We start from the raw sequence: 25,705 nt of genomic DNA on the forward strand, positions 1-25,705 counted from the left end.
GCTGATACCTTTGGGTAGATGGAAGGGGAATAAGGGTCTCTGCCAAGGGTCTCTTCATTTGCCATACTGTTAGCCCTGGCTATACATGTACTTTGATCATCTGTCTAATGTTAGTTCTGCTTCAGTACAGCTTCAGAGCAACTACTCATACCTAGAAGCTGCATTTCGCACAACGTTCAATCTGACAGGCTGCAATTATGATCCATAATTACCGTAACTCCTCTCCCTCATCTCCCTCCATTCTCATCCTCTATCGCTCTCACCATATTTTCTTAAACTCTCTCTCTATCCCCTTCTCTCTCTCTCCCTCCCCTTTCTCTCTATTTCTTTAAAAACCAAACCCATTTATCTTCCAAAAGCAGAAGTATTCTTTATCACATCAGGGTAGTGGAAAGAGTGCAGGGGAATGGATCCAAATGGAGCTATAAGTGGGTTTCCGGTAAAAATGACTGACAGATGCACTACTAAGTAAAAGCAATCATTTAATAAGAGCGGCATGATTGTAAAAACCTTCCCATCTCATTCGGAAAGATTGGCATATGAGAGACCTGGGCCTCTACTTACTTTAAGGTGTAATGGAAAGGATAAAAGTATGCGTGGGAGAGGGGTTGACTTCCCCATCTGCTGTTGGAAAGTTGGTCAGTGTCCAGGTAAAGAAATGTGTTGATGAGCTACATTTTCTGACAAACATAATTTATCGACTGTGCTTTGAACAGTCAAACTTGAACGATGAAGTAATAAAACGTAATAATTGAAAGGGGCTAAAAAATATTGCAACGCTAACTTATTGTCACTGAACACTTGAAATGAAAACGACTGCATTTAGATTCATTAAACGCTAGGATGTTTGTGTAGCCCTAATCCCCAGGTTAGTTTTGACATATCTATTGCCAATATGTTATTTCTCAGCCAGCAAATAAATATTGTATGGAGTTAATTCAACTTAGAATGAGTAGGCTAAGTTTTACTTCCCTCAACAACCTTCTGTAAGCGTCATATTGCCAAGTGCCTAACATGGATAGGCAAGGATGAATAGAGTATATCTACCACATGCTGAGATCTTGCTTTTGGTGGATCCTGTATGCATTCTCTACCTTGAGAACTCAGAACCCCCATCCAGTACACTCCATCAGTCATTCATCTTCACCTGTCCCTCGACAGTACAGTAGCAGTCCAGCGCTAGCTAGCAGCGTGCTCAACACTAGCTACCTCACCAGGTACCTCAGAAACAATGAGGGATCAGGTTTGACTGATGAGGTTTTTCATTTCCCCCCCTCTTCTTCTCCCATCATTTCATTTGCACCATCTCCGTGACGGTTATTCACTCACATCGGTCCAGATTCAATTTGGTTTCATATTCAAGTAGTGTTTTTTTCCCCACAGTGATGACTCATGTAATCTTGTTCAAATACATTGTCACAATAGGTCTCATTGTTTTTCTGGAGCTTCTCTCATTTTATTACTACCTGGTCTGGTCTCAAGCCCTTTTCAACATATACATGTACAGACGTTTTGGACAAATGGAACATTTTATGAGTTGTTTACTTGATGTCTACATGCAAAAAAAATAAACAGCCCTGCGTGTTTTTTAACCCACTCAAAACCAACGGAAGATGTCTAATATTGCGATCAACACTTATTTTCCTGACCTAAGCAAACACGCCTGCCTGGGGTTGAGCAGCATCATATGGCAGGATAGAAATGCCCTGATTTCAATCTGTGTGTACTTAAGTCTACATGCCATCTTCTGAGGATGGCTTCTCTCCCTATCTGTCCTACCTTTGTCCTCTGCACAGAGCCCAGAACGCAGGCCGCTGAGATTACGACTCCATTCTTCCAGATTAATGGAATTCCTGTGTGACACGTCTTGAATATTGGAAAGTTTCTCAAACACAGATTTATCACATAATGGAATCTAGCTTCATTCACAACCATGCAGCCACAGAACTGCAGGCGCTAAGTGCCTAAAACAGTATCTGTTTCATTCGTTTACAGGTTAATGCACCAGAACACGTGAGTTGCCCATGTAGAAAGTCGAGGGGATTTCATTGTGACCTACTGTAGCTTTTATGAGCGCAGTAGATGTGAGCATGTGTGTGCATGCACATTTGTTTGCGTGTGAGAGAGAGAATGTGTGTGTGTGCATGCACATTTGTTTGTGTGTGCGAGCGTGTGTGTGTGTGTGAGTGAGTGTGAGTGTGAGAGAGAGAGAGTGTGTGTTATGTGTGTCTGTGTGTGTTATGTGTGTGTGTGTGTGTGTGTGTGTGTGTGGTGTCTGCATGTGAGAAGCCTTTCATCGCCTCCAGCCATGTTCTAGCACATTAAGACTGCACACTGTGCACAGATATTGGACTACCCAGTCACACAGTTGTCTTCAGGGCTGTTTTGGATAGATAATGCATGAATCTGTAGCAAAAATATTCATATTAGGCAATACTACTCCTGTAAAAATGGCTGAATGAAATGTACAGATGTAGGATCTTAAATTGATCACCCTGTTGCGGGAGAACTTTCCTGCAATTCAGAAAATTAAAAACCTTTCATGTATTTGAGGTTTAAAAATGCTTTTGAAGTTTGTAATTTCCACTTTGAAATTTCAGACTTGATTTTCCGTTACGAAAAAATGTATCAACCCTTATAAAAATGTGCATGAATTATAATACACATAATAATTCACATTTCCTGTTGCTGCAGCACTACAGTATTTTCCTGCTGTAGCAAACTGTCTCAAATTAAGATTCTACATCTGTAGGGATCATTATTCACACTGAATTTAAAGTTAGTGTCAGGTCCACTGAATAAGGTTTTGGCAATATCATTATAGAGGTTAGGAGCTTGCAATACTACCTACCTTTAGCTTTTATGTCTTGATATTACTTTGATCATTTTCAGTTGACCTGGTAGGTATATATGCTTGGGGATAAAAGCTGATAATACTGTAGTATTAGCAGCATAAATCTCTGTCTATTCTGTATTTTTGGATGCCCGCCTAGTGTGTGGTTTGTGAAGCACTCACTGTGTAAGCGTTACGCCATCTTCCTCCTTTCAAGATGGATAAACACTGAACCAAGACCAGTCAGTCAGAGCAAGAAGAAAGGTAAGACATGTTTCAATTTAGCTGTGAAAAAAAGGCCACAGGGTTTCTAGAGCTCAGTACTGTTAAATGAAAAATAATACTTTTAGCACACTTGCACAGCAAGCAGACTGAGCTCATTATATCCACTAAAAGAGATACAAGCTTTGAGAAGAGAACACAAGTGTCAAAATATGTCCGATTTTTAAACTGTTTTGCACAATGAAAAGATGAACTACTCAGTATAAGGTCTATGAGATGTTATCTACCCTTTTTTTTAACCTTTTTTGGAAATCAAGTGTTTAGTTCACAAATGTATCCAAGAAAAGCACCTCATTGAATCCTGTTAAAATATATTTAAATTTTCTGAACAACAAATGCAAAGCACACAATCCAAACCAATTGAGAGGTCCTTGGAAGAGGTTGGAACGGTCTCTTATTTTTTCTATTCTCCATTCTCTGACCTCAATCTGAATCCTGGGATACGGTGGGATCACAAGGTGTAGCAGCATCACAGCACCATCAAAGTGTGGGGTTGTGACCTGTGCATTTCATTACAGCCATGCAGCCTACATCCAACACGCACAGCCTTTAATCTTCCCCCACACACATACACTGCTCGCATGGACTAATAATGAATCATTAATAACCTGATTGAAACAGTGCAGAATTCAAAAAACAAATAAATATACATTTATCTGAGGCTGTTCCCCCTGTGGGAGTTCAGAGTTCAAGAGGCACGGATGCTCATTACAACCCTGTCGTATTTCCACCACATTAATTGTATTTACAGAAAAATGGAAGTTAGCCTCGGAATGGATGACCCTAGTTTCTCAGCATTGGATGTATAGTTGTACTGTTGTGGCTTTGGATAACAGCAATAATGCAATGTAATGATATAACATCTACCCATCGAGGAAAATGTCAAACTGAATGTAAATTTGTTCCATCCATTCCAACAATGAAAACTGTTCAAACTCAAACTATTCATACTTAATAAACCAACATGGGTTCAAGGAAATTGAAATTGTCAAAATACATTTTATGATGCAATTATATCAAACTGTCCTAGAATTCCGTATGTGTATAATCAATTCTATGCTAAGGGTAAACAATATCAACTGGACAGTTTCTTGGCTTCAGAGTGCCAGCACATTCACTTGGCTCAGAAAACTGGATGCCTGCATGCATTACTGGCTCTAACAAGGTTATTCACTATGCCTCATGACAAAAAGCAGGGGAACAATCCATCTCACTTATCACTTATGTATGTGCCATAATGCATATTCATATGATGATGAATAGAGGGCTTGTGATTGCAGCGAATGGACACATCTAAGGTTTCTTCTAGTATTTGAATAAGGGCTTGCAGCACAATACGCCACATACTGTACATTCAACATGTGTCATATCTTTAGCTATTCACACTGAAATCTACAGTGCCTTGCGAAAGTATTCGGCCCCCTTGAACTTTGCGACCTTTTGCCACATTTCAGGCTTCAAACATAAAGATATAAAACTGTATTTTTTTGTGAAGAATCAACAACAAGTGGGACACAATCATGAAGTGGAACGAAATTTATTGGATATTTCAAACTTTTTTAAAGAATCAAAAACTGAAAAATTGGGCGTGCAAAATTATTCAGCCCCTTTACTTTCAGTGCAGCAAACTCTCTCCAGAAGTTCATTTCATAAGCTGATGTACAAATATAATGTGGACTCATGTAGTAAAACAAATGAACGGCTGCTGTACCAAACAAAGAAGCCACACTATAAAAAAAGTGAAACGTGAAGTGTGTGTGTGTGAGTCGCGAAGGCAGCAGGTGAACTAAATCAAAAGAAATTCAGACTGATCCCTGCATGTAAAACAAGAGAGTGAACATCAGAAACAAGGAGGGTGGTTCCTGTGGAGGTGAAAGGGTGGTGAGGGGATGGAAAAGCACATCCATTTTTTTCAGGAGCAGATGGGGAAACAGATGAGGGAACCACCAGGGAATCAATTATCATCACTCACTCCAAGTCCTGATGAAACCAACCAACCGACTCCCCCATGTAGCTGGCTGGCAGAGACAGCTGGGTTTGGTGTGGCCATTAAGTTCCCACTAAAAGCCCTCCTGTTCCAGGATAAAGGTACATGAGATTCTCCTCCGCCCAGAAGTTGAAAGGTCGGCAGTGATGAATGTATACACCCTAGACCCACTCCAATTTGCTTACCGCCCAAATACGTCCACAGACGATGCAATCTCAACCACACTGCACACTGCCCTAACCCATCTGAACAAGAGGAATACCTATGTGAGAATACTGTTCATCGACTACAGCTCAGCATTTAACACCATAGTACCCTCCAAACTCGTCATCAAGCTCGAGACCCTGGGTCTCGACCCCGCCCTGTGCAACTGGGTACTGGACTTCCTGACGGGCAGCCCCCAGGTGGTGAGGGTAGGTAACAACATCTCCATCCCGCTGATCCTCAACACTGGGGCCCCACAAGGGTGCGTTCTGAGCCCTCTCCTGTACTCCCTGTTCACCCATGACTGCGTGGCCACGCACGCCTCCAACTCAATCATCAAGTTTGCGGACGACACAACAGTGGTAGGCTTGATTACCAACAACGACGAGATGTCAGGAAAATAACCTCACACTCAATGTCAACAAAACTAAGGAGATGATTGTGGACTTCAGGAAGCAGCAGAGGGAACACCCCCCTATCCACATCGATGGAACAGTAGTGGAGAGGGTAGTAAGTTTTAAGTTCCTCGGCGTACACATCACAGACAAACTGAATTGGTCCACCCACACAGACAGCATCGTGAAGAAGGCGCAGCAGCGCCTCTTCAACCTCTGGAGGCTGAAGAAATTCGGCTTGTCACCAAAAGCACTCACAAACTTCTACAGATGCACAATCGAGAGCATCCTTTTGGGCTGTATCACCGCCTGGTACGGCAACTGCTCCGCCCACAACCGTAAGGCTCTCCAGAGGGTAGTGAGGTCTGCACAACGCATCACCGGGGGCAAACTACCTGCCCTCCAGGACACCTACACCACCCGATGTCACAGGAAGGCCATAAAGATCATCAAGGACAACAACCACCCGAGCCACTGCCTGTTCACCCCGCTATCGTCCAGAAGGCGAGGTCAGTACAGGTGCATCAAAGCTGGGACCGAGAGACTGAAAAACAGCTTCTATCTCAAGGCCATCAGACTGTTAAACAGCCACCACTAACATTGAGTGGCTGCTGCCAACACACTGACTCAACTCAAGCCACTTTAATAATGGGAATTGATGGGAATTGATGTAAAATATATCACTAGCCACTTTAAACAATGCTACCTAATATAATGTTTACATACCCTACATTATTTATCTCATATGTATACGTGTATACTGTACTCTATATCATCTACTGCATCTTTATGTAATACATGTATCACTAGCCACTTTAAACTATGCCACTTTGTTTACATACTCATCTCATATGTATACACTGTACTCGATACCATCTACTGCATCTTGCCTATGCCGCTCTGTACCATCACTCATTCATATATCTTTATGTACATATTCTTTATCCCTTTACACTTATGTGTATAAGGTAGTAGTTTTGGAATTGTTAGCTAGATTACTCGTTGGTTATTACTGCATTGTCGGAACTAGAAGCACAAGCATTTCGCTACACTCGCATTAACATCTGCTAACCATGTGTATGTGACAAATAAAATTTGATTTGATTTGATATAGCGGATCAGATCACAGTCGACTAAAAGCCCTCCTGGTCCAGAATAAAGGTACATGAGATTCTCCTCAACCCAGAAGTTGAAAGGTCGGCGGTGATGAATGAGTAGCGGATCAGATCACAGTAGACTAAAAGCCCTCCTGGTCCAGGATAAAGGTACATGAGATTCTCCTCCACCCAGAAGTTGAAAGGTCGGCGGTGATGAATGTATAGCGGATTCGATCACAGTCGACTAAAAGCCCTCCTGGTCCAGGATCAAGGTACATGAGATTCTCCTCCAGAGGACTAGACTAAACTCAGAGGGCCTTGAGCCTTTTTACCTTTAATGCTGTATGTTGATTTGTTATAGTCAAATGTGTGTAGGAATCACATAGTCGTTTACTCATAACTAGGGAGGAGGGGACAAGGAGTTTTTATGACCATGTGATCTCACTTGTGACCTTACTCCAGGCCCTAGATTTTCCTGGTCCAGGGCAACTCTAGGCCCTATTCATTACAAATGATGCCATTCAATACTCTTGAACAAGATATTTAACCACAATTTTATTGAAGTGATAAGTAAATATATTTGGCAAATATTTGTCATCTGTCTTCTCTTCCTGTTATGTCTGATGTTTGAGTTATGAAGCAATGGCAGTATCTTGTTAGGTGAAATACCTGAGCTACAACCAGGGAGGCAGAGAAACAATTTATTACCCAAACCTTCGGTTCCAGCCCTCACCCAGCTTCCCCACAGCTTCCCCCTAGCTTCCCCAGGAACACACCACACACTCAGTCTTAAAAAGCCTGACAGGATTACAGGCTCAAATGAGGTGCCAATTACAATGCGCTTGAGTGACATGTTTGGTGGTAACCTTGACTGTCAGCCAGACATTGGGTTGAGACCCCCATCTTGCTTATAAGACTAAAGTCTAAGGCCTGAGGAGGGTGGGAACAGTGTGACAAACACAACATTTGAGCTGTTCTCTATTAAAACGTCAGCGACTTACAGGACAGCACAGTACAGGACCGTACCATCGTTGAAACCCAACATGTATTTTCTATTGGCCATTAGTCACAGTTCAGGAGTGATGAGGAAAAGCTTATTAACTGTTCTAACTCTTTCAAAATGAAGGTCATATTCCCTGAATGTGCTGCCTCAGTAAGAATTCCTCGTAGCGTAAGCACTGTTTAGCTGACGCTTAATCAAAATGCTTAAGGAGCGACCCGCATATTTCATTGATGATTATGTAGGACTACAACCGTTGCACTCTAACATGAACCCCAAGAGGGAAAAGGAGAATGAAGAGTGTATGAAGATGAAGCACAGTTCTTACCAGGCAGTGTTGAACTCTACATGGGCATCAAAGAAGCCTACGACCGGGGCTGTTGCAGCGTTCCAGCCGTGTATCCTGGCTCGAATCAGGCCCTCCCTCTTACTGTTGCGGACGATCTTTACCAGGCCTGGGTAACGCTTGTTCACATACTGGTCCAAGTTGAACTTCAGCTCCACTGGAAAGACAAGAAAAAGAGAATCAGTTCTGTTGGAAAACAACAACAGAAAATAGTATTGGCTTCACCGCAAATGCATAGTTTGCAGAAAGTGTTGTTTGAATCTGGTATACAACAATCAATTAGCATTGTTTGTCTGAATAAAAACGGGGTAATGAATTGCCCCAAGAAGAACACAACAGAGCTCAGCATCATGAGTTATGTAGAAGTAGAACTAGAGCGACCCAGCACAACACAGATGACTTTATTATTTCTGTACTGTAAAAACATTCTCTCCCTCTCCCTTCACTCTACTCCAAGGGATGAGCCTGGCTTTCTTTCCATGTCGCTATCTTACCTGTAAATAAAGTCTGTGAGGTAAACAAGCAGTTCCACAAATGGCCCGACTGACTTGAGCCCACATAATGTTTTTGGAGGATTGGTGAGTGTTTGAGGTTCTCCCCCCAGGTTGCTGAGTGCTCTACCTTCTATGGAAGAGAGATAATAATAATGGCGAGCAAAGTTTCATAATGGATCTGACGCCTGGAGCTGACGCCTGCTCTGTACATAAATCAACCTCTGAAAGAACACCTGGTCTAATCTGTAGGTCTCAGTTGGATAGAGGAGGTGCTGTCATTGGAGGTGTGTTCAGTACCTTTTGTCAGAATGGGTAAAGCTGGTCTGCCTATAACATTAAAGTGGCAATCATCAGTAGAAACATTTACAAAGCTGCCTCCGCACCCCTGGTTTGGTAAAAAGCTAAGGGATGCGCCTGGAGAAATGTAATCACTCTCAAATTCATAGGCAGAGCTATGGAGCTATGCAAGGATTGACCAACCATGATATAAACATTATAGTTCATAGTTATAAACATTATAGTTTGAACCATGTGTTGAGGCTACATAGTGTTTGTTCACAAACATTGGGGTAAAACAAGTTTATATTTGGGTTCTGATGGGGTACGACAGTTGAACAAAGCTCATGTGGCATTTATATTCTAAGTTATATTCTTCAAGAATGGGTACATATCATTCATTTATAAGTCCAAACATGTATGTAGCAACTGCTGATTGCGCCTTTAAGCAACCTTTGACTACAATATGACACTAACAGACAACCAATGACTAAAACCAAATGTTTTTCCCGGGTCATGTGATCTGACCACAAAAAACTCTGGGCCGTAGCGATAGACGACTGTGACCTGACCTCTACACCCTAAATTGAAGTTTTTCCCTGGGCTTTTTTTCTGTTTGTCTATGTTTAAGTTTACTAGAATGGCTTGTGAACTGTGTGAAAACTGCATCACCACTGATGCAGCTAAAAGATGACGAAACCCAACAAAAAGCGCCATAATTGCATGGCTGTTCTGCTGGGGGGAGAAACGTTATAGGATCCCCTCTGGTGCCCAGCAAACAAATAGAAATGTGGATTGCATCCGTGGCAGTGGAGAATTATGGACCATGGACTATGTTTTAAAGGGATCGACGATGCAAAACAGCAAAGAATAAATAACTATCCATCATACTGTGAATATGGAATGAATACATATTTTACCATACAGGGAGCCAAAGGATTTCAGGGTGAAATGGTCAGATTGTGAGAGGCCTTCTGCTGTGTCTGATAGATTTTTCTCACATGCATTGGTTTTATTTGATCAGTCTAAAGGCTTACATTTTCATCTGCATACATGTATATCAAGTGGTTTATTTTGATGAATGACTTCTAGACTATGCCTATTGCCAAATATGTCCTGTGTGGTCACCAGAGATCAAAGGCCAGTGTGTAGCCATGTTGATTAAGGCCAATTGGCAGCGGGTTACATCATATATTACATAACTTATATAGCCTATACCACTGACAGAGAGAGAGAGAAAGAGAGAGGAGAGATTGGTCATATTTCTTGTCTTGATGATCAACTGCAATCCACTTGTATTTGGATTCAGCTCTCATGTCACGTTATGAGCTGCACTCAATTTCGCTTCAGTTCAACAGATCCCAGCTAGCACATAACGTTCTGAGAACCATATGTTTCCTAGAGCTTGGTGAGAGTGTGGTTGTCCTACGGTTATTTTGCATACAAACAAAACACAAGATTCTGGGAATGGTGCAGGATGCCCAGCTAGCAAAAAAAAGTTATTTAGAAACATACACATTCTGTTCTCAGCGTCAACCAAACTTTCTCGATCTTCTATCTTGTTAAGTGTGTTCAGGTGTGTTGGCCGCGGCGCAATAACTGGCCACAACTCATGTTAATGAGTGTTAATGAGTTTCCGTTTGAATAGACTAAAATCAACACCTTAATAGGAGTTTTAAAATACATGGCATTGTAGCTCCATCCTGTGTGGACTAATTCCATGGATAGAGAACAGAATCTCACTAATTTTGCATGATTAATGACTAAGCAAATGAATTTCCATGTGTCCTATCTGTGCTTGGAGTTCAGAACAGTTAACCCAAACTAAGCTAACAGTGTTATTAAAAGTGTTATTGAAACATGTTCTCAGAACATTAATAATTTCAGTTCTAAGAACATTAATAGAATCTCCCAAGAAAACTTTCAGGGAACCATAGTAAAACGTTCTCAGAACCTCCCTGCAACCTAAAAACGTTCCCAGAACAGGTGAAATGTTCTGTTCTCAGTACATTAAAAAAACATTAAGTTTTACCATTCAGGAAACTTAACGCTTCATTCCCAGAACCAATGGGAAACCAAAAACCTACGTTCCATCAACTTCCATGGAACTAAATGTGCCAGCTGGGATGCTATTTTCATTATATGAACCATTAAGTTATTAATTTACTTGCCATATTTGGAGATGAAATTCCAGAAGGCCTATTAATGAAACATTGTCCTTCTGATAATATTTAAGCTGCAACAATGAATGAGTGTTTGTGACTGTTACTGTATGATATACACAGCTAGCTAAACTTCATCAAGTAGAACAAGCATTTAGTTTCCCCGCGCGCCCGGCACTCACTAAGGCAAAGGAGCAGCCCAATAACTGTCACTCTGTCCCAGCTAAAGGATATGTCAAAAAGACAAGGCAAACATCCTATTGGGCACAGACAATTCAACTTCTATTCCAAGTTGGTTCAAAGCAATGTCATTAAAATTACGTGGAAACAACGTTGATTCAACCAGTTTGTGCCCAGTGAGATGTTCCCTGTGTGTGATTCATTATGCACCAAGTGAGCCTCTGTGCCTTACCTCTAGTCATTTCTCAGAGTCGTGGTCAAATGAGAGGTGACAGGCATAGCCAGCAAGAAAAGGTCAAGTAGCCTAGCCTGCATATTAATAGTCTGTCACTGGAGAGAACAGCTTAAACATCTGCACAAATTATCATCACCAATCACAACCAGTAAATATTGGGGTAGACGGATAGGGGGAGTACTTGGTTTGGTATTTTGCTGCGGCTGCCATTTGTGCCTACTTTGTTTGGTTTAAATGGATGCCTATTTAAGAGCCTCTACATGGAGAGTGGGCAGGTGCCAATGTTGACTCTTACTTGGTCCTCTTTCAGTACGTTATTTGTGCCTCCTCTCTACGCCTGCCTACTGTCGTTTGGAATCTAGTTCATTGTCCCTCTCTGAAACAGTCAGGATTTTGGGAGTCGTGGCTGAGCGGGGCCGGCTGCCACGGGCCATGCAGGTGTGTGGAAGCAACCAAAGCCCCATGTCGACCAAATCACAATGAAGGCTGTGCACTGCACATCAGTTCAACAGAGGATAGAGGCCTCTCTTTTTTTCTGGATATTTTTAAACTCACTAACAGTGTTTAAGAGCACACCCCCAAGGGTTCTCCATTCCTCTCTACTCTGCCCTTGTTCATTCTCTTCTCTGAACACATGCACAACCGACACACACAGAGAGAGAGAGGGAGAGAGAGAGAAAGAGGGAGAGAATAACACTTAAGTTAGTAATGTATTTTGTTTAACTTGACTTATTCGATCACGGCTGTTTATTTCTTTTATAAGGGAATTGAGTCCTTTCCACTTTTCCCCACACACAAACAGATGCAATCCTAAGTTTGTGACTCCACCCTACACATTTAAAGAGACAAAAATGAATTGGAGAGGTAATGTTTGTGGAGCAATTAGCCACAAAAAAACAATGCAGTAATACGGGGATTGTGGTTATTCAAACGAGATATGGGAAGCAAAACACTAGGTCAGGTAACAGAGGCAGCACTGTGACAAATGTAACAAGGGCTTTATAAATTCACTTGATTGATCATTTGATTGAGCACAGTCACAGGGAATGAACAGTTAGATGGTTATGCTAAAGAAGCATCTGATCTAGACATTTTACCACTGTCGCTGTTGTCGTCCACCAGGATGATCTCCTTGAGAAGGTGTGCCGGGGTGTGGTTGACCACGCTGTGGACGGACCGCAAGATGACGGACAAGGCCTCGTTCACAAAGATGAAAACCACTGAGATCTGAGGGAGGTCCTCTAGGTAGGTCATCTGCTTGCACCTGTATGGAAACAAATCCTACGGTTTTATAATTATGGAACACAATTCAGGATTTGGCCAGTGAACCGGTAAAAGTGAGCTGCCCTCTTTCATTTGAATAAACCAAGTCTTGTTTGAAAGTTCTGAACTCTCATTGTAAAAGGAAGATATTAAAATGCAAAAAAAATGTGCATGTATTCAGAACATTCAAACATAAAACACTATTCATTCACTGAGCATACATACACAAGTCTTCATACATTTAATATAGTAAGACTTGTGTATGTATGCTCAGTGAATTAATAGTGTTTTAAGTCGATTCCCCTTAAAGCATACCACGGTCCCGAAACGTTTTCTGACAAAGCAAAGTAGGGGAAATAGGAACACTCTTTAATGTGAGGGTTGTGGCAAGGGAAAGCTGCAGCCTGGCTGCAAATGAAAGATGCAGCCCCTTCCTGGCTAGCTAGATCTATAAGCTGGAGGTGAGAGGCAGATGAGGTGTAGAGAACAGGGCTGGGAATGACACCAACACTGATGGGCTAGGGCTTTCCTCCCTCTCTCTCTTTATCTCTCTCTGGCTTCCCTCTCCAGTCTCCAGAGCCAACAGTCTCTCTCTCTGTGTCTCTCCCTATCGCTCCTCCCTCCATCTCCCACAACTCTCTCTCTACAGCCCAGGATCTCAACTAGAGAAAACGCTCTTGCAGCCACTGATTAGGCCTCTCACACCAACGCATGGTAACTGGAGCTGTGGAGCAGTGATTCTTGTGATTGCAATCCAATTTCATGTTGTCGTTTTCAATGACCCAGTTAATGGAATGAATTGCACACGCCCACAGTAGTGGTTGCTGCTGTACACAAGCACGTAAACAGGCACCATACAGTAGCGTTTAGATTTTGTATATTTTTATATGCAGTTCATCATAGTCTTTTTGACTCCTCCCATTGCGTTTCCCTAGGGCTTTCACAGTAGCATAAGGCTTTGCAGGCATCTAAAGGTAAAGCTGGTCATACTGAAATGGATTCCTATGGCAACAACCACATTTTGTAAACCATCCCCCACCAGCACCTTAATTATATTTCAACTGCTGTCCCAGTGGGCACACACTGGTTGAATCAACGTTGTTTCCACATAATTTCTGTGAAATTACGTTGAGCCGACGTGGACTAGGCGTTCAATTGACGCGGGGTGTTATTTAATCTAGAATTTTTTTGGTGTAATCATATTGCACCACAATTAGGTGTTAATGAAGTACTAGTCACAATAAGATGTGTTTATATGTTCAACAATGTTCTCATCTATGGTTGAAATGAATGGTTTATGAGGCGGTGGCGGCAAAACGTCAACACAACAAATGAATTCAAAACTTAAATCGGCTTGGCTCTGAGTAGATGAGAGCAGAGGTCACAAACACAATTAGTCATTTAAAGCTGGAATCCTTAATGGTGAAATTACAACAACAAAGACTTTTACTACAAACGACCACAGTTTTTTCCCCCCTTAGACATCATGCATAATAGAACAGCAGCATATGTGCTGCAATTATTTTCACCACGAAGCACGAGGATCCCCAGCTCTGCTTCGTGAACAAAACAAAAACAACAGCCGTGGGGCAGACAGTGGCGCTGTTTTCCCTACTGTTTCCATAATCTTCCCCACAAAAAGTTTAGTATTTCGTCCCATATTCCTACTACACAATGACTACATCAAGCTTGTGACAAACTTGTTGGATGCATTTGCAGTTAGTTTCGGTTGTGTTTCATATTATTTTGTGCCCAATAGAAATTAATGGTAAATAATATATTGTGTGACTTGGAGTCACTTCTTTTGTAAATAAGAATATAATATGTTTCTAAACACTTCTACATTAATGTGGATGCTACCATGATTAAGGATAATCGTGAATGAACCGTGGATAATGATGAGTGAGAAAGTTAGAGGGTGAAAGATCATACCCCTAAGACATGCTAACCTCTCACCATTACCAACAACAGAGGATGTTAGCATGTCTTGGGGGTATAATATTTGACCCTGTGTGTGTGTGTGTGTGCGCGTGTGCGTGTGCATCAGATGGAACCCAGCGTTGCTCTGCGTCCTGTCTACCCACCTAAACTTGAGAATAGTGCAGTCAGTCAGTTCTGCATAAACCAATGATGTGTGTGTGCGTGTGTGTGTTTGGCCTGCACTAACTGTTTCTCACCTCACAGCAATGGGAAATGTCAGGAGAGAAATGTACAGTGATATGGAGAGGAGGAGACTGTAAGGGTGTTATACATGGTCCATTTTAGGGCCTGTCCTTTGTAAACTATACACAAATGATGTTGGTAGGAATGTTTAAAACACCACCTGTATGCTGACGACACAATTGTTTACTCCTGTGCCTCTTGTATAAATGGTTAAGTGGCATCTGGTTAAATGAAAAGCTCAATTTTAAAAACAGCACATTAAAAACTTGGCATAGAAACTAAAAATAGGTTTTTATTTGAAAAACAAAAATCAGGTTTTTCTATGTCAGTTAGAAAGGAACTTGTTCAAGGGACATTTTTATTTGTGTTGGACTATGGTGACACTATTTACATGCAAGCTTCTGCCAGTACCTTTCAGGGTGCTGGCCACAGTGTATCATGAAGCACTTAGGCTCATAACTTATGCAAGATCACTCATATCTTTGCTCCTCACTAACAACAAAAATCACAATCCTACAGCCTCCGCTCTCAGGACTGAAAGGGGGAAACAATCCTTCTCTCCTACAACGCTCCAAGGCCGAGCTACAAAAAACCGACGCTGTACTGTACATTATTTTGTCTAAATGGGTCATACTGTTGATGTATTATTTGCAGTATATTACCCTATTCAAGTTCAAAGTGAAGTTCTTTACGATTATTTCAGTTAAAGTACATTTCTATTTTATTCTGTCAGGAAAATATTTGATTGAAAATCAGAATTGGTTTACTTATCAGTTTATATACTGTAGGTTTCCTAGTTTGTTTTTGATTCTATACAGAAAGTTCCATGTTTCCTCTCAATAATAGCAAACAGGACTGTTTTGATTGATAAGCTTTTCAGTGTATTCCTGAAATCCTTCCAAAAGGATTCCCTTTCTCTCAGCAAGTTTATTTTGTTCTCTTTCATAGCTGTTCCAGTGCCTCTTTCAATCAGCCATACATGCATTTATACGTAAACACGAAGCCATGTCTGGCAGTGAATACAAGTGAATCTTTGTGCAATAGTTTTCCTTTAGTGGGGCGACAGCCACAAGCTGACAACCATGCCAAATCGAATGATATATGTTTTATTTGGGCAAAGTTTAATTTGTCATGGCTAGTATGTGTATGAATATGGTTACCATAAGAATAAAAGCCAGAAGGGACTGGAAAAAGGCACCAGATCACTTCAGCTGAGTCGTGTCTATGGGCAAATTCAGTATTGAGGTTGTTAAGTGATATTGTAGTTCCAATGCCCTAGTTACTGAATTCAATTTAGGACATTGCTCAACCTTAAATTTGTGCCTGTCTGCTGGAACGGGGAGGTTTGTAGGTCCATAACAGTATGAGCGATCGACTCATCTGTTTGTAATGGAACTAAGCGCACTGGCAAGCTCTCATAATTCAACCTAGAACGATCTGTGACAGAAACAGAGCGCCAGATTAAGACTTATTCCCATCACACTCCCTTTTCGGCCTGCGACGCTGGCTGGCCGGCCCGCCTGCTTTTCACAGCCATGTTATTCGCTTTGAAATTTCACATTAACCTGAGATAACCTGTGCTGCACAGGAAATGAAAGCAACTCTACCCCTATAGAAAAGATTGTTCTCAAAAAGACATTAGTTTGCCTTGTCATTTCGCTGCCTTGTTGAGGAGATAAACTCAGCTTTTGTGGGAGAAACATTAGAGCTGAAGCCTTTTACTTACAAATGGCCGCTGCGGTGACCTTGCGATCCCATTCCAGGGTATCAGAGGCTTAAGAAATTAGGTAGCGCCCAGCCGCGTGACCTTCCTGCTTTATAGTCTAGTTCTCCAAGTCCCAGATACGTCTATGGGGAAGTCTATGGGGAACCAACCTCAACATCTGTTGCATTGCTTGATCTCAATGAATATAGGAGCAAAATTGTGACATGTCTTGCTACAAATGATTACAGATGATATAGATGAATTGAAATAGAAAATATTGTACAACTTCGCATCAGGGGCTAAAAGAGCCAAACTAGAGAGCAACAGAGAGCTAACAGCATGGAAATTAAAATTTCACATTGACTGTGAGGTATAGGCTAGACGTGTCTTTCATTTTCTTTCTCATTCAGATGCTATTCTCTTCTGCCCTCTGTGAACCTCAGGTGCTAGCTAGTGCATCATTCTTATTGGCCCATCCCTTCTCTAAGACATAGTATTGCAGCATTGTGCTACAGGCCACCCAAGGATGGGCAACATGGTGTGGTGTGAAATCCGTTCCAGGATGGGATAATAAAGCCTCAAGTTAACTTCCTCTGGATCAATGTTAGAAAATGTCACCGCTGGAAGGATTGGCAACATAAAGCTCAGACCACTGGACAGTGAATGGGGGATAAAAGGGTCCGTCTTGACAAGTCTTGATTTGACCATGATGATAGTGGGCTGTAATTAGAATGAATAGATCGGAGGTAGGTCTTAAAACCCTACAAAAGGAGAAAGACAGTGTAATACAGAGACAGAGGGGATGAGGAGTGTGGATGTAGAGATCATTCAATAATCTCCCCCCTTCTCCACTCCATGACTCCCGTGCAATTATGGCATTTGACCAGAGGTGTCTTGTGTTACCCTTTCCACACTATCCTACAGACCACAATCCTATACTTTGCTGGCTAAGGTCTTTTCTTTTCACATTGTCCTTTCAGGCAATGTTTCAGAAATCAAGGCGGCCGCATAAGCAGGGCAATGCGGTACAGATCGGCTCGGCTCGGCTCAGTAGTGTGGAAATGGTGTCAGTATATTGAAGGTGTGTCTTGTGTGTTTCTGCACAGCCCAATTCAGTCCAATACGCAATGCAATGCACCCACATGGTATGAAAATAGCCCTATCCCGTTCCTGCACCAAGGACCCATGTTTTGATTACAATCACAGTCCTTGTCTTGTTCCAATCAGTAGACATCTTGCTACCTATGTCTAATTAATTATCCCAACAAGGTCGTTCAAAGTGCAGGGACAATGTTTGTTTTATATCATTCCAGCCATGGTGCAATAATACGCAGACCAGTGAGACATGAATATGTTAAGCTTAAACATATTGATTTCCTTTATGCATAGGGAGCCCACTGTATCTTCATCAAACAGTGTGTCTATATGGTTGTTATGAACTGCTTGGCTTTGGGGAAGGGTTTCACCCTCTGGAATGACGTCTAAAGAAAGAGCATATCTTGCTGCACATGTTTGTTAATGGCGTGACCAATTGTGTTGAAATAGAGACACACGTCTCACACACACACACACACAGCATAGAACTGCATGAATCATTATTATTTCCACAGGGTATACATAACATACAGCTGCCCCTTGCATTATATGTCAAACACAGGACTGGGGGTATGATTATCTATCACGAGGGAGTAAACAATATATGGAAATAAATGGTCTAGCCAAACCGTCAACACTGACTTCCTGTACACACGATCAAACCGTCAACACTGACTTCCTGTACACACGATCAAACTGTTAATACTGACTTCCTTTAGACATGATCAAACCGTCAACACTGACTTCCTGCAGACATTATCAAACCGTCAACACTGACTTCCTGTAGACATTATCAAACCGTTAACACTGACTTCCTGTAGACATTATCCTCCTCATAAAGACTCATTTCCTCAAATCCTCTTTTCCACCAAGCAATTTTCAGCTGGTTATTAATTAGTAACCCGTCTTTTCACTCTTTCCCTTGCTCGCTCTCTCCTCTCGTTGATTTTCCAGCATGAAAGAAAGGGGATTACAAAGCGGATGTGGATGAAATGAATTGTTATCCCCAGCAAAGCCCAAAGAAGTCTCTGGACGTCTCTCTGTCTGTCTGTTTTTGTTCTCTGACACGAGCTGGTCTGAACACCAGTGGCATGCCTTATTATTCACTCACAGTCATTGTATCACAGATGTAGTCCCACATTCTAAATATAAGATTCATTTTAAAAAGGCCATTAATATTCCTACTGGGGTCTCCACGGTCTCTTTCATAAGAAATACTGCTGGACTCTCTCTTTTATTGCATTATTAACTAGCCTGCCGCCCCACTATCAACATCTTCTCTAGCTGTCTGGGACAATGTCTTTCCATGTAAGGAATACTCATGTCTAATGCAGCTGCCCAGGCCTAGCTACTGTACGGAGACAAGACAAATCTAAAAACCCATTTTGGGGTTCTCACTGTTTTACCTCAATTCAGTTGGCTCTTCTATTACCTACAGACAATGTTATTTTCTTTTGCACAAATAAATATAATACAAAATACAAAATGAATAAATAAATAAAGTCAAACCTACTTTTTGGGTCTGTAGTCCGGGATGCTACGGTCCAGGGATATGCGGTCACTGAGCTGGGCATTGTAGCCATACTCCTCGTACTTCCCCTCCCCGTCAACATGGCTGTCGTCCCCCAGAGTGGCAGCTGCTCCTCCCTGGCCCAGACCCCCAGGCCCCTCCACCAGCCCCATGGGCTTCGCCAGCCCTAGAGGACACACACACACACACACACACACACACACACACACACACAGAGAGAGTGAGACGGACAGACAAAAAAAGAGACAGAGAGTGGTAGGTGAGAGGAGAGGCCATACAGAGGGACAGGTGATTGACATTCATGGGCTGTGAGAATCATGGGGAGTGCATCATTACCCTATCTGTCTTTAAAGGTGCTGAAAATACCAGCCTGGGCGTGGATTTCTCGAGATGACAGAGTAGAGTGAGCAGCAGAGAAAAAACAGTGGTGCAAGACATAGAGAGACATATAAAGTATAACATCTGCATTCTACTTCTATGGCACAAGGATTGCATTGGAGATATGAACACTGAGTGTACAAAACATGAAGAATACCTTCCTAATATTGAGTTGGCAAGGAATCAAAAAGGGGGCGAAAGCATTCCACAGGGATGCTGGCCCATGTTGGCCCATGTTGACTCCAATGCTTCCCACAGTTATTTCAAGTTAGCTGGATGTTCTTTGGGTGGTGAACCGTTCTTGATACACACAGGAAACTATTGGGGTGGCAGGTAGCCTAGTGGTTAGAGCGTTGGACTGGTAACTGAAAGGTTGCAAGATCGAATCCCCGAGCTGACATGGTAAAAAATCTGTCGTTCTACCCCTGAACAAGGCAGCTAACCCACTGTTCCTAAATTCTTAGAAAACAAGAATTTGTTCTTAACTGACTTGCCTAGTTAAAAAGAAGGTAAAATATTGAATGTGAAAAACCCAGGAGTTTTGGCACTTACTACTATACCCTGTTCAAAAGCACTTAAATATATTGTCTTGCCCATTTACCGTCAATGTCACACATACACAATCCATGGCACACATACACATGGATTGTGTATGTGTGCCATTGAGGGTAAATGGGCATTGTCTCAAGGCTTTAAAAAAAACTTTAACATGTCTCTTCCCTTTGATCTACACTGATTGAAGTGGATTTAACAAGTGACATCAATAAGGAATAATAGCATTCACCTGGATTCACCTGGTCAGTCTATGACATGGAAAGAGCAGGTGTTCTTAATGTTTTGTACACTCAGTCTACATTTCCCTGGTACTGATCATTTTCCAGGATATCAGGTCTAAAATCACTGTTGGAATTATCCTCATTTGGAGAAGCACATTAGATACGCTTTCCTTATAACCTAATTAGAATTAGACTGAAACCGATTGGGACTGACAGGTTTACAGATACTATTGGTCACTATTGCAGTTCTCTAGACTGTTATAATTCCCTGCAGAGGAAGGGGTCAGCTCTGTAAATACAAAATCTATCAACAAACAAATACAGCTTTTCAACTACACAAGTCTTAAGTCTTCCCACTGGGCACACAGGTTGAATCAACGTCGTTTCCAAGTCATTTTCGTGAAATTACGTGGAACCAACGTGGAATAGATGTTGAATTGACGTCTACTGTGCACAGTGGATCACACATCAGAAATACATTTGTCAGTTAAGTCTCCCACTATTGTAACCAGTGGTGGAAAAAGTACCCACTTATCATACTTGAGTAAAAGTATAGACACCTTCCTTAATAGTATAAAGCATTTCAAATTGCTTATAATAAGCACATCAGACAGATTTCTTTTTACGGATAGCCAGGGGCACATTACAACACACAGACATCATTTACAAACAAAGCATTTGTGTTTAGTGAGTACTCCAGATCAGAGGCAGTATGGATGACCAGGGATGTTCTCTTGATGAGTGAAGTGAGTGAATTGGACCATTTTCGTGTCCTGGTAAGTATTTTTGCGTGTCAGGGAAAATTTAAATTATTTTCTTTAGGAATGTAATGGAGTAAACGTAAAGTCGTCAAAAATATAAATAGTAAAGTACAGATACCTAAAGAAAACTACTTAAGTAGTACTTGAAAGTATTTTGACTTAAGTACTTTACAGCACTGATTGTGACTTGACATCCGATTGAATGTATCAGACATTGATGCCCTTATTAAAATGACACAGTACAATGCATTTAGCAGACTACAACACAGTTCCCCTGTCTGTGACATTTATAAATTATTATCAGAAAATTATTATCAGTTATCGGAAATTAAGGGTACAATGGGTTATCAGAAATGAGATTTTCCGAGATCTCAGCAGTCTCATTTTTAAAATATTATTTTCATTTCACCTTTAACTCATCAAGTGAATGCTCTTGGAGGTTCAGTCTTTAATCACAGACAGTGATATTTTGCTGTTAAACTTTCCAGAACGACTTCAAAGTCTGGCTCTTAATGTTTTGGTTTGTATTTATATTCCTGTCTCTTTCTTTTTTTACCTTTCACCTTGTCTGTTTAAGTATGGAGACTCTGCTGCACCTTGTCTACTATAGGTATGAAGTCTCATAGCGTTTCTGGTTTGGATATGTTAAACCATGCTGCACAGTGACATTGTAGGGGCTTAATTGTATCTGTGTGTCATACTTCCAGTGTGATCTCCACAGGTAAACCATGTTGCCTCTTCTCAACAGATGAAGAGAAACAGCAAGTAAACAGGCCATACTAATGAAGATCTTCTCCCCAAGCCATTGCAAAGAAACATTTTTGGGGATGAGGGCTTTGAGGTTCTGGGAGATTTGCCATTGGAGCTGAACGGTTGGCGGTTGCAAGCTGTCACCTGTCACGAGAGGGATCACATCAGGGGACACGCAGTGGTGTCATCTGAACACCCTGGGTGGGGTTCAGTAGCGTTATGAACCCAGTCTGAATCCCAATCGCCGCTCTCATAACACTGAGGCAATCTAAGAAGCAACTGAAAGTAAAATCTGGAGTGCCTCTGCGTGAGACTCGGAAACAGCCTAACATCCCCGCAGTTTTGTTTTCCGCAGTCCTTGTTATTTTGCTCCCCTCACTCTCCGCTTCTTCTGGCTGGTTGAAGAAAATTCCATTAGAGGATGAGCGGATGCACATTGAGCCAGGAAGTCTGTGTGCCATTTGCTGCTGCCTGACAGAGTGGTGAAGAGGTATTTCAACATAGGCCTCGTGCGACTGACATGGTTTGAACCCTGGTCTCTTACACATCAGAAGAGCACATTAGCCCGCTAAGCTAAATCTTAGTCAGTGGTCCAGGAAGCCAATGCAACTCTATGTCTAAAGCAGTGTTACTCATCATCAGTGGTGTAGTGGAGGGTAAATACAGTTTACCCACCTTTTTCTATTTTGCGTGACAGTTAACCTACCTTGCAGAAAAATCCATTGTAAGTCTAGGGAACGATACTTTTTTCACCGTGACTGAGGATCAGAGTTTACCTTCCTATTTTTTTACCACTACATCACTGCTCATCATGGGAGTGTGGTCCAGAGTACTGGTTTTATCCTGTGTTGTTTTTACGCATTATTGAGCAGCAACAGCAAACAGAACCGGCTCAGGGATTTGGTGGTGATTGGTTTGGAGCTGCCTTTGTTGTGCTGCTGCCAAAACAATTGGGCTTTGATAACACCTCAGAGAATCATTTGTTGTAGTTACAATTTCTCACTCTGCTGCTGATTCATCTGTTCATGTTTTTTTTTCTCTTGAGGTTGAATATTCTGTTGATTGGAGCAAAGCAAGGAATCCTTACAATGCCACAACTTATTAGTGTAAATAGAGGGGTTAAGCTTTGGATGAAAAACGACAAGTCCGCTACAAGGATGTATAAATTAAATTGGGTTTTATTACAAACCACTCTGAATTGGTACAGTAGATATTGCTAAGTGTGTAAAGCTACTTGAGATATTAAATTAGACAAGCCTCAAGCCATTCAATATAATTCATATTCCAGACCGAATCAAACATTGAATGATTGCATTCACTAAAACCCATGAGTAGGTTGACTCATTATCTACAACAATGAGAGACGTCTCAGACAAGGCAACAAAATACAACAGTAATATGCTTGTGCGATTCATCATTGAAATATATTGGACTCTCATTCAGAGTAAAGATTATTGTGACTCAGGTTGGACAAACTACTGGGGAAACAACAATGGCATATGCTCCAGCTACCAGTGTTTGGCCAGAACTCTGAATGTCAGTGCACCTCTATGACTAATCGTGTTACTGTACAGTTGACCACAGTGTTTGAGCACAGTGTTTGAGCACTGTGTTTGAGCACTGTGCTTGCTCCATTGGGTTGGACCTGTATACAATGTGCAGAAACATTCATTTATTCAGTCAAGGCAGACAATATGCCTACCATGATGTCGTTCTGTGACTATGAAGCAGAATAAATCTGGGAAGGAAGGGTAGGGGAATCAAGTATACAAGATTTGTCCAGGACACTGACAACAGGTTTATTAGACTGACTTATAGGGCACTTTTAAATGACTTTTCTGTCTGGGGTAAAACTGTACATTGCTTATTCACTATGGCAAAGCCACCAAAAAGAGCATCAAGCTTTTTAGCGTAAACACAAGCATATCTACAGACGTGTGTAATCCTATCCTATTGTGATGATTCATGTTGTATCACTGACACATCCTCAACCCAATATCCTCTACTTCCTCTAGTTTCATTCTTCAAACTACACATTAGCAAAACACCTTAATTATCCCACAATGAGGTAATTACAGGGAAACATCTGGTTGTTCCACCGTAAACACACAGGTGCTATTCCCTGTATTACGAGATTTGCAGCACGCTATTGGGAGATAAAGGTTTGCATTCAAAATGACACCCTAGTTCACTACATAGTGCACTACTTTTGACCAGAGCTTTATGGGCCCTGTTCAAAAGTAATGCACTCTATAGGGAATAGGGTGCCATTTGGGACTCAGAGGAGGATGATGTACTGTTCCTATGCACTCAGATGGACAGATGTGTCTGTGCAGATATGAGAACGAGAAAGACTGACTACCATCAAACATCAATCTAGGTGCACTATGTCCAAGTGCATATCTATCTTGATGTTCAGTCGCTCACCTCTCCATTTTTACAGAGGCGCCCGCAACATGATACATTAAAGGCATTACAGTGATAAATTATGCAATAACCTTAAAAAAGTGTCTAACTTGGGCTTTTTCGATAGATGTCAAAGTAAAAGACATCCCAATTTTGTGAATGATTTAAAGGAAAAGTAGAGTTATGCGTGTCAAAAGTGAAGCTGAGATGTTATAAATATTGATGTCTTGGATGTGGTCGAGTGATCTGTTGTTCAAGAAGAGGAAAATAACTCCCTGTGGTTGGTTTTAAAAGCTACAATGTGGGCGATCCATAAAACATTGGCAACACGGGAAAAGCATTACGCATAAAGTCCTAATTTTCTGCTCTTTTCAAAAAACGCAAAACAATGAATCATAGGGGTGACTCGTATCTGGAAATGATCAGAATGATATCTCGAGACCCAATGTGCCATCACAACAATCTAAGCTTGCATGGCAACACATGCAAAGGTCTGAGAGTGGAAAGAACTCTTTCAAAAGAAGAAGTGCACTATAGCACCATTTAGCAATTATAAGGCAAAAATACTTTATTAATCTAGTACAGTATATCTGTTTATAAATCATGTAATACGCCAGTTTCCTAATGAAAAGGAAATATTTTCACACGAATCTAACCTCTCATTTAGGAGGCCAAGGACATATTCATACCATGGCTTTGTAGGGAATCATCAAATTAAAGTTTCAAAATAATCACCATATGAAATCTCTCGCTCTTTCCAAAGTGTCATTATCCTGTCGATAGAATGCAGATTGTCAGAACAGGCGGTGAATTCATTATAGAGATTCAGATTCCTAAAAGCTGGAACTGATGAAATGATTATCATCTGTTCCTGAAAATGTTTGGTAGATGATTCTTTATCGACATATCATTTCTGGAAAATATATTGAATTCCTTCACAGGCTCCATTCCCCCACTCCAATCTGCTGGGGAGTTGTCTGTGGGCTCTCCAATATACTGTAGAATTACTGATGAATACTATTAAGGTATGGGGTATGGGAGATGAGACAAAATTACATTCTAATTCCTTGTCAGGATTTCTCTCTCCCCAGGCTTTATTAACAACATTGCTCACTGCAGCATAATCGAAGAGTTTATCTCCCAAATGCTTTACCCACCAATTTTTCACATTTGTTTTTTTTTTCATTAGAAATTATTGCATATTGGTACCTTCATGGGTGTGTAAAATATTACTTTCTCTGATTTTTATTAATCCATTTTTTTGCAAAACACTATATATCCATTGTTCAATTGAAATGGAATGTTTGTATCCTGTATATTTGACTGTCTCACCTAGCTTTCTTAAAATGAATGCACTTATTGTAAGTCGCTCTGGATAAGAGCATC

General features: G+C 41.3%; 1 protein-coding gene across 1 annotated transcript in view; it reads right to left on the minus strand.

The window, feature by feature from the left end:
- Nucleotides 1-25,705, minus strand: part of galnt9 (polypeptide N-acetylgalactosaminyltransferase 9) — an 89,241-nt gene that overhangs the window by 57,128 nt on the left and 6,408 nt on the right. Inside the window, exons 2-4 of the mRNA XM_024417803.1 lie at nucleotides 19,231-19,414; nucleotides 12,589-12,755; nucleotides 8,127-8,301 (exon numbers count right to left, since the gene is read on the minus strand). Coding sequence (XP_024273571.1) covers nucleotides 8,127-8,301; nucleotides 12,589-12,755; nucleotides 19,231-19,414 — 526 coding nt within the window. The remainder of the gene's footprint in view (nucleotides 1-8,126; nucleotides 8,302-12,588; nucleotides 12,756-19,230; nucleotides 19,415-25,705) is intronic.

This window comes from Oncorhynchus tshawytscha, linkage group LG04 (genome assembly GCF_018296145.1).
Source record: "Oncorhynchus tshawytscha isolate Ot180627B linkage group LG04, Otsh_v2.0, whole genome shotgun sequence".
Lineage (NCBI taxonomy): Eukaryota > Metazoa > Chordata > Actinopteri > Salmoniformes > Salmonidae > Oncorhynchus > Oncorhynchus tshawytscha.